The sequence below is a fragment of the Vitis vinifera genome, chromosome 18 (assembly GCF_030704535.1).
Source record: "Vitis vinifera cultivar Pinot Noir 40024 chromosome 18, ASM3070453v1".
NCBI classification, from domain to species: domain Eukaryota; kingdom Viridiplantae; phylum Streptophyta; class Magnoliopsida; order Vitales; family Vitaceae; genus Vitis; species Vitis vinifera.
This window is the reverse complement of record NC_081822.1, coordinates 14,559,651-14,576,698: the sequence shown is the minus strand read 5'-3', so window position 1 is coordinate 14,576,698 and position 17,048 is coordinate 14,559,651. Positions and strand designations below refer to the sequence as shown.

At 32.1% G+C, this 17,048-nt stretch overlaps 1 protein-coding gene and 1 long non-coding RNA gene across 2 annotated transcripts; one reads left to right on the top strand and one right to left on the bottom strand.

The window, feature by feature from the left end:
* Window positions 1–2,472: 2,472 nt before the first annotated feature.
* LOC100263270 (vacuolar iron transporter homolog 2) lies at window positions 2,473–3,587 on the bottom strand. Its single transcript, XM_002265416.5, has one exon. It carries the CDS (start codon window positions 3,429–3,431, stop codon window positions 2,766–2,768), a length of 666 nt encoding a protein of 221 aa, XP_002265452.1. The 5' UTR covers window positions 3,432–3,587; the 3' UTR covers window positions 2,473–2,765.
* Window positions 3,588–8,729: 5,142 nt separating this feature from the next.
* Window positions 8,730–9,341, top strand: LOC109121647 (uncharacterized). Its single transcript, XR_002028862.2, has 2 exons — window positions 8,730–9,004; window positions 9,077–9,341. It is a non-coding gene; the product is annotated as an uncharacterized LOC109121647 (long non-coding RNA).
* The last annotated feature ends 7,707 nt before the right edge of the window (window positions 9,342–17,048 follow it).

Below are 17,048 nucleotides of genomic sequence, written 5' to 3'. Positions count from 1 at the left end.
AATTTAACTTAGAATAAAATATAATTAGTATTAATTTGAATTAGAGTAGAAGATAGACTTTTTTAAAATTTTAGTTAGTTGAGAATCATCCCCTCAAACATTATTTGTATATGAATATTCATCGATCATCAATGAGAAGCGAATGTCATATTTTCTCAATCTTCTTTTACTATGCACTCATCATTCAATAATAAAATTCTTCAATTGTTTAACAAAATAAATTTTATATATGCACTCATACTATGGAAAATCTCAAGCATGACTTCACTTAATTACAAATGTCTCGTAAATGCGATACAACTTTGGTATTAAGTACATGAGTGAGCAAGTAGAAGGAAAACAATAAGGTGTGTTTGATAATTATTTTCTAAAACATTTTTATATCAGAAAATGAAAATAGATTTCCAGGTGCTCATACACTTCATATTTTCTATTTTTAAAATTAAAAAATAGTAATAACTTTTATATAAGATATAAAAACTCTTAGAAACATTTATTGAAATGTAATAGTTTCAAAAATTGTTTAAAAGTTGAGATATAAAAAAAGAAAATTTACTCCATCAAATTTTAAAATTTCTAAAAGTGATTTTAAAAATTATAAGATGAATTTATACTTTTTGTATAAGATATTTTATTTCTATATAATTTTAAAAAAAATAAAAAAAAATAGCAAGTATATACAAAAGACTTAATAATATTTCTTTAACAAATTTAAAGTGTTTTTTATTTTTTATTTTTTTAAGTATTAAACTTTTGCATTATTCATTAGTATCAACAACTTTACCTACGAAAAAATAAAAGAATTGTTTTCAATATTTAAGTTTTCAAATAAAATTTTACTCTAAAAAACAATTAAGAATGATTTTTAAAAACTGTTATCAAAAACGATTTCTTGAGTAACATATTTGAAACCGTTGGCACACGATTTAACTTCCATTAAGGATGAACGCGTGACAAGCAGAGACTCAAGAGCAATGGAATTTACGTGTGGTACTGGATTCCATTGAGGAAGTGAGGAAAGGTAGGTTGCATCCTAGTTTGATTCCATTGTCCTGGATGTATACGGAGAATGAAAATGATCACACACCAAGGTGGAAGACTATTCAAACCACTGTTAGGTTGCTTCATCATTTCGATGATAAAACCACCACTATTGCTATGGTGGTGAGTTGGGCAAGAATTCGTGGGAAAAAAAAAAGTTTGTAGCTTAAACATTTGCCTAGAATGGGAACCATCATCATGCAAGAGTCTGAAGTTACCCATTTGTTAAACGGGACATGGTATTTCCCTTTTCTTGATGCTAAATCAACACAACAATTCATTTACATCACAGAGTTACGGAAAGGAAAAAACAAATAAATTTAAATTTTCTTCTTTAAATTATTAAAAAATAAATAAATGTAATGAAAGTAATTAAAAATATGATTTTTAATTATTCAATCTTTGTATATGACAAGAAAAATAAATAAATAAACTCGAAAAAAACATGCAAGAAAAATTAATCAAATTTGATGTTGCTTTTAATTTTCTTTTACCTTTTCTTTTTTTTCCCAATTTTTTTTCCTTGAACTTTTTTTCAAACTTTGCAAGGTGCATTATAAAAAAAAGAAAAAAAGAAAAAAAAGGACATTGAAAACTAATTCTTGAAATTGTTTACCTAAACAAATACATTTACACCCTAAATTTGGTCAAAAAGTTTGTTAACAAATGTGATATATCTCCTTGTAAGTAGCATGGCGGAGCCAATAATGCTTAGGTACGTGGTGGGGCATATATGTCCCCCTGAAATTTGTATCTAAGGGGAGTACTTCAATTTACAAGGCAACCTCACTTATCACAAAGCTATGTAATTATTTTTTGCTCTTTTTTTATCCCCTAAAAATAAATTATTGCTCTTGTTCATTGGAAATAAAACGTAACTTCTACCTTTTAGAATAAAAGAAATAAAAATAAAAAGTAATTATATATATATATATTTTATTGTAAATAAAAAATTATTTTTCATGGCCCACATGGATCTCAATATACTTTTTCAAATGTAGAGACCAACCGGAAAGAGTTGCATTCCAACACTCCTAAAATAACATTTTCAAATGCTATTTTTTGGCTGATTGAGAAGCAGGTGGAGCACCAGGTATTGGCTCACAATTTTTGTCAATCTCCATTAATAAACTTTATACTGGGGATTGCATATGTGATGTAAGCCATGTAAATTCTCTACTTTCTTTGATATGTTTTTGATTCGGTTGTTGCCAAACATGCCCGACCATATCAGGAATGTGGTCCGTCACGTTGTGGTTTCTTCTCTATATATTTTTTTCTTCTTCAGCTCCCCGAATGATCATGGCAACAGCTTGTCGGTTTTTCTTGGCTTTCTGCCCTGATTTTTTAACCTAACAACCATTTATTAACCCTCTAGAAATAGTGTATGAATTTGTTGTGTGTCAGCTGAGAGAGAAGAATATATACATATAAATATCAGCTTATAATTGCAGAATTAAGCATTCAATTATTTTTGATACATCAAAAGATGGAGTAGTCAGCACGAAACTTTTGACTTGTTTCGTTTTAAATTCCAAAAGGCCAACCTCCTTCCCATGCAAATCTGCCGTCGACAGCACCACATTAAAAACAAAAAAGCAAAAGCAAAACCGACTTGGCCTGACCCAGATCGGGAAACAGTTAATTAAGGAGGGGAAAACCCAAAAAAAAAAAAAAAGAAAGAAAAGAAAAGAAAAAGGAAAAGGAAAGGTAAAGGAATATATTCACAGCCCACTTGAGCCAATCAGCTTGGTTAGTCCAAAAGTTATAGCCATGGCCAGCCATCCCCCAACCAAAACCCTCATACAAGACCTAAAAGCTGGTACCTTCCCCAACACTGCTCCTAACCATCCAAACACAACCAAAGCTACCGTCACAGCTGCAATCACCGCTCCTAGCCTTACCTTATACTCCCTTATAAATGATGCAGCTAGCAATGGCACCATGGCTCCCACTGCAAATGCTAGGGCAGATGCTGCTGCAGCTTGTACTGGGTTGGGGAGGTTCTCCTTCTCACCCTCTTCTTCTTCACTCTCTCCACTGCCTACCCTCCTCTTATCTCTCTTCCGTTGGGCCACTTCTATGTCCAACTGTGAGTACACCGATACAAACTCTCCTATGGCCATGCTGCAAGCCCCGGCCACCAAGCCAGCGAACCCGGTTAGTATCATGGCCTTGATGTCTTGCTTCACGGCTCCGACCCCCATCATTAACGACGCGGTGGAGACCAGCCCATCATTGGCTCCTAGGACGGCGGCCCTTAACCATTGCGAGCGTTTTGAGTAGTCGAATTCCTTGGCTTCATTCTCAAGCTGGCTGGCTTGTTGCTCCACATCGCTGATGGGGACTGTGAATTTGGGATCATGGAGAGATGGTTGGTTGGATTCCATTAAGAAAATGATTGAAGATGTAAGAGTTTATGAAGATAATGAAGAGAAGGCGAGGAGTGTGGTGGACACACGCCCAGCAAGCCCAGGGTATTTATAAAGGGAGATCTCTACTGTGGGCCGGGGGAGGTAGAATTGGAATAAATTGAGCCGCTATGATCTAGGTGTGCCGTATGCCGTAATGGAAAAAAATATATAATGTTTTACTCCAATGACGTGTATTGCTTTTGATGATAAAAGAAAAAAAAAAAAAAAAAATTCTCATTATATGGGCAAGAAAATCATGGCAATATCTTTACATATATACCTTATACGTGGAGATGCCTCTTTTCCTTTTAGACTCTTCTAATGGAAGCTAGCATGACATTTCACTGCATGGCAGATAGATAAGAAGCACATATGAAGCTAGCCTAGTTTCTGACATCCCCTTTGCTTGATGTCCCGTAAAGCAGAATGTATCCCTTGGGCAAGAAACTACAATGTAAAGTTACAGTATTTTTGGTTTGTTATTCCACAAGGGCTAATTTTGTTGATTCAAATGAACATTTCTACTCCCAGTTCACAGAAATGGTCCAGTCATGATCTGTTCCTTGGGCTAGAAATTAAGTAATTTTATCCTATAAATGGAAAGGAAAAGAGGGACGTATTCTGAGGTGGACAAGACTCTTGAAGGCAGTTACACCAGATATTGAATTCATGGCTAAAGCATGATCGATGACTGAAGTCTACAACACAAAAAAAGTACATACGGAAGCATTGCCAACTTTTCGGTTTCTTTCAGTTTGGCATACTTCATAACCATACTGTTGGAACAAAATTTTTAAGAGGAATGGGTGAGAGTATCCTTTTTCATGTTTAGAATTCCTTGTGAAGAGAAATGGAAGAAAAGAAGAAATAACAAACAAGCTAATTTGAGTTGTATTATCAGATCGATATGAAAAAAGGTCCTCTCTTAATTTATTAACATGTTTTAGAGTTATTGGGACAGCCTAAACCCGATAATATCTACGTAGGAGGGAGTATTTTTTTTAAAAACTTACTCTTCATTTCTCGAAACACCCGCAAGCTAGCAGATTTTTTGTTCTTCACCCTACAAATAATTAATACTTTCTTACGAAATAGTATTGATGATAATCTTAATGCATAGTACGCAAAATTGTATGATTCAAAGCATAATATGAGCAAATAAAAATTTCTTTTTGGGTCAACATCTTCATAATTTTGACAATGCATAGTAGAGGACGTTCAAATGGGGTCGCTTAATGAGACCCAATACTTTTTGGCCTCTAAAACCTATTAAAAGGCTCAAATGGATTGCTGAAGAGGAGAGCACTCAGCACTCAGTAGTGATAAGGGGAAGAGTGGGGATAGATAATATAAGTAAATGGGATGGGGTGTGCATTCCACACGAATGCCACCAACACCCATTATCGTATTCAAATCAATTACATGAATTTGGGTGTTTCTTCATGCTCCACCTTTCCTTTTCAAATCCCCACTCAACACATGTCATTATTTTGATTGCCATGTCCTTTGATATGGAGCCGCGGAAGAAGGAAATGGTCTTTCTTTTATGTTTATGTCCATGAATTAGATTTTATTAGCTTATGTGGGTAATTTTCTTCCCTACATTCTTGGATTCAACTCTACATATTTTTATTTATTTTTGGACTTTTATTGGTCTTTAATCCTTGGATTTACGTTCTCCTTAAAAGACCTATAACTCATTTAACAATGATTTTAAGAAATGTTTACGAGGAAGTTGCTCCTTAGAATATAATGCCAAACCCAATTAGAAGCAGGCAAGGCTTTCCTTTTTTGTATAGGGGCATAGCGCTTTCAAAGAGTCATTGGACGTGGGCTACTCTCGTGAGAATGAACCACTCACATCAATCGAAGATAACCAACGAAAGTAGGATTAGATCTCGGTGTGATACTCCCCGACAACTAAGGATTCGCAGCTTCCAGTTTCTAACATTTTTAACACTTAAAACTTTGTATCATTCAAATATTAAAAATGTTTAAACGTTTTCTAAAATTACTATCAAATCTATTCTTAAAGTGCATTTAATAGTTATTTTAGGAAGTGTTTCTAATATTTTTAATACTTGAAAATTTTTATCTTTCAAATATTAAAAATATTATAAACACTTCTTAAAAATATTATCAAACACACTCTTAATATGACTACACATTTATAGAATAACTCAACTCTTCGTTTAAAGAATAATAACAAAATTAAAGCACATAATGGATCTATAAATTTTAAAGCATCACCATCATTGGGAGCACTTGTAACTAGACATGCACAATTTCCTATTTCTTCTATTTTTAAATTCCATTTTTGTTAATACTTGATTTTTAAGATTCGCCCTAGTTTACTAGGTTTTTTCTCTTATAAGTATGCTTGTAGGGTGTGTTATTTAGTAATTCAATTAATGCCCTAGAGTTGATTATTATTATTTCCATCCATTTCCAAAATTCTCAAAACTCAGAGTTTGATTGAGTTTGCTCATAGGATGATTGATTGCATCTTCTTGAATCATTGAGATGTTCATTAAGAAGTACGAAGGTGTTGCATCATGGATGTAAAGGCAAATATAAATACTAATCGATATAAAACTTATGGGAGAGATAACATTTTTATGAATATACTGTACGTACAATTAATTTATTGACCCGTAATTTTAATGTGAATTCATTAATATTCTTTGTTTTATTAGTTGAATATATTTAATTAAGGAACAAATAAAAATAAATTAAGTATTTAATTTTTGGACTTTACTTACTTACAGTTTATGAATTGATAACTTAGCAAAGATAGTGACTGTGCCAAACTTTTATCCTTGCAGCAAACAACTGGCCCATTATTGTCCTCCGTTTGAAGTCAGCAGGTTTGAATCCCACAGAATTATTTCACATCAAAGAAGATTATACTAGTAATGGTGGAAGTAATTTAGTTCTTTATCTGTCTCAAATCAGAATGCTCAATGTTGACTTTTTCTTTTTCTTTTTTTTAATTTAAAAAAAAATGTGTGCTGTGAGGTGACCAAAACATCTCCATCAACATTATTAGAGGGTGAAGATAATGGATGGATGAGGCCATTTTATGTAGTGATTTTTGGGCACATTTTTGTAAGAAGGCGTGAGTGGTGGAGTGAGCTTTAAATTGGGATGGAATGCGGAACATATCATGGTGGGAATGAGTAGGTTTGGGCAAATCAAAGACACCTGCAGGTCTCTTCTTTGTCTGGTGTTGCCACTATGGAGTGTGTTCTTTGCTGGTGGGGTTATGTTCCTTCAACAAAACTCTGCCCCTTAGAGTCTAGTTGAATTGGATCCATTTTTAGTGGATTATACACCCTTATGGGCCCGATTTTGAAAATGATCCGGGTACTCACCAGTCCTAAGATATGCCCAAGTTCAAACCCATGACAAATTGTTTTCTATTTTGGAGAACGAAGAAATGTTTTTTAAAATATTTGCCAACAGGGTATAGGTTTCTCTTCTTTGGGGTTTACATAGGATTTGGGCATGGGCCAAATAGTTGCAGCCCAAACCCAGAACCTCTCTCTTGGCCCAAGTGGAATGAACTTAATCTGGGCTCCAATGGAATTGACTATTGAGCTGCAATGAAGTCTTCCTCCACCTACCCAACTACCCAAGTTATGGTTGAGAAAAAGGACCATAATTACATTGAGGTACATAGATATAATTATAAGTATTATTCAAAGCTGCCATCACTACCATTCTAAGCAGCAAGTTAGAGGAATTGAGTCCAACAATATTTGGACTAATCCCACCTCAAGGAATCTCAAACTTTAACCATGCAAGCACTAAAACAGAACCCTTGAATAATCCTATGTACTTGTGGCAAGATAAGCTAAGCTAAGCCCATCACCAAGTCACACCAAACTCAATTGGGCTCCTTTAGCTCCACTCCTATGCGACCCAAGTAGACTTGAAGCGTGTGGATGCTAGGTTATCAAATTCTACTTATGAATGAGGGTAGAAACTGTTGAAATTGATAAATGATATTTTTTTCATTTATATTTTCATTCATTCACAGAGTATATATAGAGGGTAATCACCATTCCAAGAATGGGAAAAAATGATACAAGGAAAGAATGATATAAGGAAATAAAAACTAATATCCTAATATCTCAACTTTCCTAATATCTCAATATTCCTAACATCTCAATATTCATAATATCTCAACTTTCCTAATATCTAAACATTCCTAATATCTCAACAGAAACAACCATTGGAATATTGTCTTATAATGAGATAAGAAGGAATAAGTACTATGGAGCAAATAACTTATTATTTATCCTATCCTATATGTCGGGGATAACTATTCTTCTCACCCACGATATTAGGCATATGTTTCCACCATGGGACACAAAAGATTTACTTTAGCCTTTACTAATAGTAAGTGTTTAGCCCGAGGTAAATATAAAACAAGAAAGAAGTAGAAGTCAAGATTTAAAATGCTTATAATGATATATAAAGCAGCAAAAAAGTGCTTTGTGGAGAGGGAATCCATTTGTATCATATTGAGCATCCTAACTTAGGGCGCTTCAACTTGTTGGAATAGGAATAAATGTAAGAATATCCTTGAGCATCCTAGTTCAGGACGCTTTAACCTGGTGGAATAAAAATAGAAATAAGAATCCATTTGTACCATACAACTATATCCTTGAGGCATCCTTGAGCATCCTAGCTTAGGGTGCATCAACTTTTTGGAATAGAAATAGAAATAAAAATAAAATGAGAATGGAAGCAAATGAAATTTTCAGACGAATGAGAATAAGGTGGTGTTTGTTTTTTGGCTGAATAGAAAAAGCTAAAATATTTTACTTTTTTTATTAAATTAAAAGTACCTTATTGATAATACCAACGTAATTAAAGTGAACTTGTTATCAATAAATTTAGTTTAATTATGGTAGTTGATGTCAATGGGTTACTTTTAGCTGAATAGAAAAAGCTAAAATATTTAATTTTTTCTATTCATCCAAAAAACAAACACCACCTAAGATTAATTTTTTATTTGGTAAAATCCGAACTCAGCTTGAATTGAATCCTCATTAAATTAATTTCTCAATCCAAATATATAATTTGTATTCCACTCAGATAAGAATTGAGTTAGGCTTAGTGGAACCCTACTTTTATGTGGCCCAGAAAATTCCACCGATTCTTCTAGCATACCTTATCGTATGCAATCGCCGACCTTTCTTTCTGTATTCAAAGCGAACTATCCATCTACAAAACTGAAACAAACTAACGTATTATTGAAAAGGACATAGCTCCAACCATCAAAGCCGCTCCACTTAATTATCTCAAAATGGCCCACGGCGACAATGACGACCATGATATTAAAAGTTCGGCCTCGGCCCCGGCCCCAGCCTCATCCGCTGCCGCCAGTGTGAAAATATCCTCCTCCGGACTCTCCAGTTCTCAAAATTCAACCTCAGGACATGGTCCTGGATATTCGTAATCTCACTTGATTAGAGAGATTAGATGTGTCTGCTGCCCACCATCCATATATAGTCCCTTCAAACATCATCTTTTTTCTAGTAATAATTAACCCTTTTTTGACTACTGATCCTTAATGCTGAAAACTGAATTTCCATTGGGTTTTATCGCAGGAGTTGGTACGGACCAAATGATGAAGAAATGAAAAAGGAAGGCTAACTGTAGCGTTTGTACATCGTTGGCTGCTTTGGAGGTTATGGGGAGTCAGGCAGACGGTGGGGCTTACCGGAGTGAAGCGGGTTCGTCGACATGCTGAAAATGTCGTATCGACGAGACTCAACGAAATGGACTTACCAACACACCTGAAATTATGAATCCTTTTATGGTTAATTATTTACATGAATTATTTATATGGAGATAGATGCTTATTGTTGACTATTTTCCTCCTTTTTTTTCTCTTCTTGGCCTGGTCTGGATTCCATCTTTTCTTGTCTCCCTGGCCTTTCAACTTTAGATGAAATTAAATTTCAAGTGCTGCCGTAATTAATGGTTTCCAAAAATGTTGACTTAAAGCAGACTTCAATTGATATTGATCATTCGCTTCAAACAAATATTGAAGCTAGCTTAATAGCTTCCGGCAAAGCAACACAAGGGAGAAAAAGGAGGAAAAAGAAAAGAGAGAGGGAGATTTACGTTTGGTACTCGTTTTCAAAAATAATTTTTAAAAATATTTTTTCTAATGTTTTTTAAAACAAAATTTTGTATAAAAAATTAAAATATTTTCTTTCCGATTTTAATATTGTTAAATATGTTTTAAAAATATATATAATTAGAGTTTTAATTCTAGTCATTCGACTCATTCCACATGTTTGTACATTATTTTTTAAAACAATCACTAAGAAACAAATTAAAGCAATTAAAAAATATTATTTAAAATATCCATATTTTATATTTCTTTAAAACTATTTTTCGATTGTCAAATATGTTTTTCTGTATTAGAAAATAGAAAATTGTTTTTGAAAACAATTGTCAAACAATCCTTTAAAAGTTTTTAAAAGGAGATAAAAAGTTTGGAGGGTATAAAATTTTAAAATTAGTGAAACGTCCATATAAAACATGAGAAGACAAATAACAAATCGGTTTTTTTTTTCCTTAATCTTTCCACCTTTTCAATTGTTCCCTTTATCTTTTATTGTTATTTCTCTTTTCAATCATTCATTTTATTTATTTATTTATTGTTAATAGAATATTATTAGTAGTTCTATTAATATTGCAATCTTTAATAATATTATTATATATACTATTATTATTATTATTATCATCATCATCATTATTATTATTGTAAATAATTATTTAGTATTAAAAAATACAAATAATGTTTATATTGATATTATAAATAATAAATAATAATAATCAAATAGGAGAAATGAAATGAAAAAAAGTGATAAAATATAAAGATATAAGTAATTGTTGTAAAACAAAATGAGAGATGAAGAAGAAAGAAAGAAAGAGATAATAGAATGAACGGAGAGAAATTGAATTTATTTTCATTAGGGGTCTCCCCCTTTTATAAGAAGTCACAAAAATATAAACATAATTACGGATAATCATTCATAAGTTCTAACAATGCTACAAATTCTCATATTTTTATAACACTCCCCCTCAGATGATTATAAGGATATGGTAACTATCTCATTAAAAACCTTGTCAATAAAACTCAGTGGGACAAAACCCGGACGAAGGAAAAAAGAGTGCAATATATATATTCATATTGGTATTCTCCCCCTCATGAAGACATGATTATAATTTCTTCATCATTTTAATTGGTAGATCTCTTAATTTTTGCATTCCAATGTCATACCTTAACTTTTCAATGTGGTCGAAGGTAACGCCTTTATGAATAGATTTGCTAGATTATTGCATGACCGAATATATTGAACAGCAATCTCACTTTTCTCTTAGAGCTCGTGAGTATAGAAGAATTTAAGAAAGATATGTTTAGTTTTGTCACCTTTTTATGAATCCTCCTTTAATTTGTGCAATACAAACAACATTATCTTCATGTAACTTGGTTGCATTGCCTTTAATGGAAGGTAGTCCACATGTTTCTTGAATATATTGAATCATTGACCTTAGTCATACACATTCATAACTTGTTTCATGAATTACAAGAATTTTTTAATGATTTGAAGATGTAGCTACCATTGTCTGCTTGACTAATCTCCAAGATATTGTTGTACCACCATAAGTAAAGACATATCCCGTTTGAGATCAAGCTTTATGAGGATCTAAAAGATATCCTGCATCTGCATACCTACTCAATTGTGATTTTGATTCTTTTGAATAATATAAGTTCATGTCACTTGTTCCACGAAGGTATCACAATATATGTTTAATCTCATTCCAATGCCTTTTAGTTGGGGCAAAACTATATCTTGCTAGCAAGTTGACAGAGAATGTTATGTCTTGTCTAATATAATTTGCAAGATACATTTATGCACCGATTGTACTGAGATATAGTGCTTCTAGACCAAGCAATTCTTCATTTTCTTATTTAGGATGAAATGGGTATTTGTTCACTTCAAGTTAACGAACAATCATGAGGAAATTGACTAGATGTGATTTGTCCATATAAAATCGTTTTAATAATTTCTCTATATATGTCGATTGATAGACTAATATGTCATTTGAACAATACTCGATTTGCAGGCTAAGACAATATCTTGTTTTCCCCAAATCTTTCATTTCAAATTCCTTCTTTAAGTAATTGACTATTTTTGTGAGCTTTTCAAGAGTCTCTATAAGATTCAAATCATCCACATATATTGCAATTATTGTAAGCCCAGTTTTCGATTTCTTGATAAAAACACATGGGCAAATTGGATTATTCACATATCCTTCTTTTAACAAATACTCACTCAAACGATTATACCACATGCATCTAGATTGTTTTAATTCGTATAGAGATCTTTGTAGTTTGATTGAGTACATGTTTCGAGGTTTTGGATTACTTCAGACAATTTGAATCCTTCAGGGATAACAACATCCATGAAACGCATATCTAGTCCTTTAAAGACTGTTAAACTTACCAAGGATCGAAATGTGATTGAGTCCATCACAGGGGAATAAGTTTCCTCATAGTCTATACTAGATCTTTGAGAGAAACCTTGAGCAACAAGTCGTGCTTTATATCTTATGATTTCATCATTCTTATTTCATTTTTTTACAAAGATCCACTTATATCCAACAGGCTTTATGTTTCCAAGTGTTTGAACTATAGGTCCAAATACTTCTCGTTTTGCTAACGAGTTTAGCTCTATTTGGATTGCTTCTTTCCATTTTGGCCAATCATTCCTTTTACAACATTCATCCACAGTTTGTGGTTTCATCATTTCTTATGATGTTTATAGCCACTTGGAATGCAAATAATTGTCTATAATAATGTCACTGTGGTTCCATGTTTCTCCTATGTGACTCATTAAGATTTCTCCAGGTCTAGATACCGATATTTGATCAATTTGTGTCTCTTCAAGGGCTAACTGTTTATCAAGTTGGGTTTCATCATTTGACCATTTCATATTTGTGAACTTGTCAAGAGTAGCAAGTTTTTCATACGTTGTTCTTTTTCTTTTTCTAGGAACTAAATCCTTTGAGTCAATAAGTCTATCATGCTTCAAGTATGTCTTAGATTTACTTGTTATGACATTCTCTAATTTTCCTTCAAGGACATTAATATGTGTCGAGGTGTTCACAACTGATACGTGTGACTTTTTTACTTTCTTTATATTTGTGAAAGTATCAGATAACTGATTTTCAAGTCCTTGCAAATGAATAATCCTCTGAACTTCTAGTTCATGCTGCCTTGTATGGGGATCAAGATGAGACAAGGAGGATACATATCATACAATGTCTTGCCATTCTTTTAGAATTGACTTACTTCCCCCTAATAACGGGAAAACATTTTCATCAAAACGACAATATGCAAAGCGAGCAATAAAAACATTACCTATGAATGGTTCAAGAAAACAAATAATGAAAGGAGAATTAAAACCAACATATATACTAAGGTGACGTTGAGAACCTAACTTGGAGCGTTAAGGTGGAGCTATGAGAACATAGATAGCACAACCAAAAATATGTAAACGTGAAACATTTGGTTAAGGGCCTAAAGCAAGTTGTAAAGGTGAGCATTCATGATTAGTTGTAGGACAAATTTGAATTAAAGCATGAAGAATAGCATGCCCCTAAGCAGACAAAGGCAATTTTATTCTCAAGAGTAATTATCTTGTAATCAGTTGCAAACGCTTAATAAGAGATTTAGCTAATCCATTCTTAGTGTGGGTATGAGTAACAGAATATTCAATATCAATACCAATCGACATATAATAATCAAGAAATGTCTGAGAAGAGAATTCACCAACATTATCAAGACAAATTATATTAATAAGATGACTAGGGAATTGCGCCTTAAGTCGAATTATTTGAGTAAGTAACCTAGCAAAGGCAACATTTCTAGTTGAAAGAAGACAAACATGATACCAACGAGTTGATGCATCAATTAAAACTATAAAATAACGAAAAGGTCCACTAGGTGGATGAATAGGTCCACAAATATCACCATGAATACGTTCTAGAAAGGCTGGTGATTGATACTCAACCTTGGTAAATGGTGGTCTAATAATTAATTTGCCTTGTGAGCAAGCAACACAATTATAATCATTGGGCATCAAAATCTTTTGGTTCTTCAAGGGATGCCCAAAAAAATTGTTAATGATACAATGCATCATGGATAATCCTAGATAACCAAGACGTTCATGTCAAATCATAAAATGTTTTAAAGTCACAAAACTTCTGATGCATGACAACATATGACTCAATGGGTCTAATGATTGTTTGATATAACCCACACGAATAAGAAGGAAGCTTTTCCAAGATGTGTTTTTTTTTTCTAGAAATAACTAAAGTAATGAGAAGGCAATCATTACTACCATTATTCATAGTTTCAATGTGATATCCATTTCGACGAATATCCTTGAAACTAAGAAGATTTTGCTTGGATTTAGTAGAATAAAGAGCATCATTAATGTGGATTTTAGTTCCACTGGGTAAAATAATAGTTGTTCTTTCAAAGCCTTGAATCAAGTCTACAAGACATAATATTTAATTAACATTAAACCTAACCAACGATAAGTTGGAAAAATATTTTTTATCACGAAGGATTGTGTGTTGTGGCACAATCTACAAGGCATGCATCTACATTGGATGACGTATGATGTATCAAGGTATGAGAGAGATCCATGTATATTCAAGTATAAGTAAAGAAATGAATTTAAATAAGAAATAATAAAATGTGAAATAAACTATAAAATATGAATAATAAATAATGTGTTCAAAAGATGACAACAAAATAAACTTATCTGCAAAAAACTAAATAAAAACATAACATTTAATCATAACACACATTTCCATCGCCAATTAGATGGTCAATTTTCCCATTAGGATTCTCAAACAAATATGAAACATCTAAATGGATTAGATCCACTGAACCATCATTATCAATGAAGTTCATTTCAACTTCCTTTTCTTTTGCTTTTATCTAGGCTTAATAAAGGTCAACCAAATGCTTTAGAGTACGACAGGTACGTGACCAATGTCCTTTCATACCACATCTATGACCCTTATTCTCACGAGCATGTTTACTTTGTGGTTCTATCCTCTTTTCAAGTTGTGCTTATGAATTATTCCACTTCTAGTGGTTTGAGTTGTTCTTTTTACTCTAAGAACTACTACGATGAAAAGAATTGTGTCTACCACGACCTCGACCGCGACCACGTCCTCTACCTCGGCCTCATCCATATCCACATCCTTGTCCATGTCCAAGAGTTTAGATAGATGAGGCATTGGCTTCAGGCAATGAAACAGACCCAATAAGACGAGATTGATGGTTTTTTAGTAAAAGCTCATTATTTTGTTCAATCACAAGAAGACATGAGATCAATTCTAAATATTTAGTGAAACAATGCTCTCGATATTGCTACTACAAGAGCACATTCAAGGCATGAAAAGTCGTAAATGTTTTTTCAAACATATCTTCTTTAATAACTTTTTCTCCACACAATTTTATTTGTGAGCTAATTTTGAATAACGTTGAGTTGTAGTCATTAACATACTTAAAATCTTGTAATCTCAAGTGCATCCAATCATAGTGTACCTTTGAAAGGATTACAGTCTTTTGGTGGTCATATCATTCTTTTAGATTATTCTAAAGGATGAAAGTATCTTTGATAGTAAGGTATTCACCTTTTAATCCTTCATCAATGTGATGGCGAAGGAATATTAAAGCTCTGACGCGATTCTCCAAGGATGCGTCATTTCCTTCTTCAATGGTATTTCCAAGATTCATCACATCTAGATGAATTTCAACATCCAGAACCCAAGATAAGTAGTTCTTATCTGAAGTATCGAGGGCAACAAATTCAAGCTTTGTAAGGTTTGACATTATTTGAAAACTATGTATAGAATAATATTAATCAAAAAAATATTTCAATTTATTGGAATAAACTATGAATAAATTAATAAAATTCTTTAACAATATTTCAAGTAAATAATATCTAAAAATATAATAACCTAAGATTTATCAATTATAAATATGGTAAAAATGTATAAAGATATATATATTTCATAGCTTCGGGCTATAATTATTTTATCATAACAAAAATGTGCAAATTAATACATGGCTTAAGGTTATAAACTATTTTTATGTAAATTTGTGTATAACTTCGGGTAATGAACTTTCGTTATGTAAATTTGTACATAACTTCAGGCTATGAACATTTATTTTTATAGCTTTTGACTATATAATATTGTTTGATATAATTACCGGTTATACCGTATAATTAAAAATAATTAATTAGGGATCATATACATAACTTTTGGTCATGTATTTGTAATTTTTTAATTTACCTCATAACTTCTGGTTATAGAGATTGCACATATTTTTCATAACTTCTAATTATGAATTTAACCCATAGTTTTGTAATTTACCTTGTAATTTCTAGTTTTAGGGATTGCACATATTCTTTCATAACTTCTAGTTATGAATTTTTTTTTTTCCATGATTTTTTACTAGAAAGAAATCGTATTATCTAAGTTATACTTTTAGATATTTATGTATTCAAATAAAATAAGTGAAATAAAAAATCAAAGGGTAATTTTATCACATATATAAATAAAATGGTAAATCATGATATAAGTTTATGACATACCTTTTTATGAGAAAGAAGATAAAAGAGTTTTTCTATTTCTATAAAGAGAAAAACGTTTTTCTATTTATTTGAAATGAGAAAATTTTTTATATTTCTTTTGTAGAGACGATTCATGTTGATAACGTATTGTAAAACAAAGTGAGATAAGAAAAAATAATAATAATAAGGAGATAATAGAATGCATAGAGAGAATTTGAATTGGTTTTCATTAAGGTCCCTCCCTTTTATTGGAGTCATACAAAAATAAACATCATTACGGATAATCATCGATAAATTCTCACAATGCTATAAATTTTCATATTTTATAACAATAATGATTTTATTTTAAAATATTTAAAAATAATTTGTAAAGATATAAAATAAATTTATATTTTTTATTTTTTAAAAATGACTATTCCATTTTAAGAAATAAAAAACAAAAAGAATATTCAAGTGGACATTTAATTTAGAGCTGAAAGTCGCAATTGTACTCCAACCCCTTTGAATATCATCCAATTATGCAGGCAATGAAGACTGCGGAATAAGGGGGGAAAAAATTAAAAAAATAAAATAAAACAATCGACCTGTCTCTTTTCTTGAGTCAAATGGTGGCCCTCGGTTTGCGCTTTCCATGTGCCTTTGCCTCCCTCACTTTGAAATTTTTACTCAAAACTGCAAATTTTATTTTTTTAATTTTTTTTTTTTGGCCCAAGCCCCCCACTTTCTTTGTATTCTCTCACCAGCCAAATTTTAAAACATTCGCCTTCCTTGAATTTCTCTTTCCAGAAGAACAAGAAGTACCATTACTCCTCGAGCTTTGTAATATCCCAACCAATAATAAATTGTAAAGCCTCCTTTACACTGATGCTTTACGTATGAAAATAGAAATAAAAATAGAGTG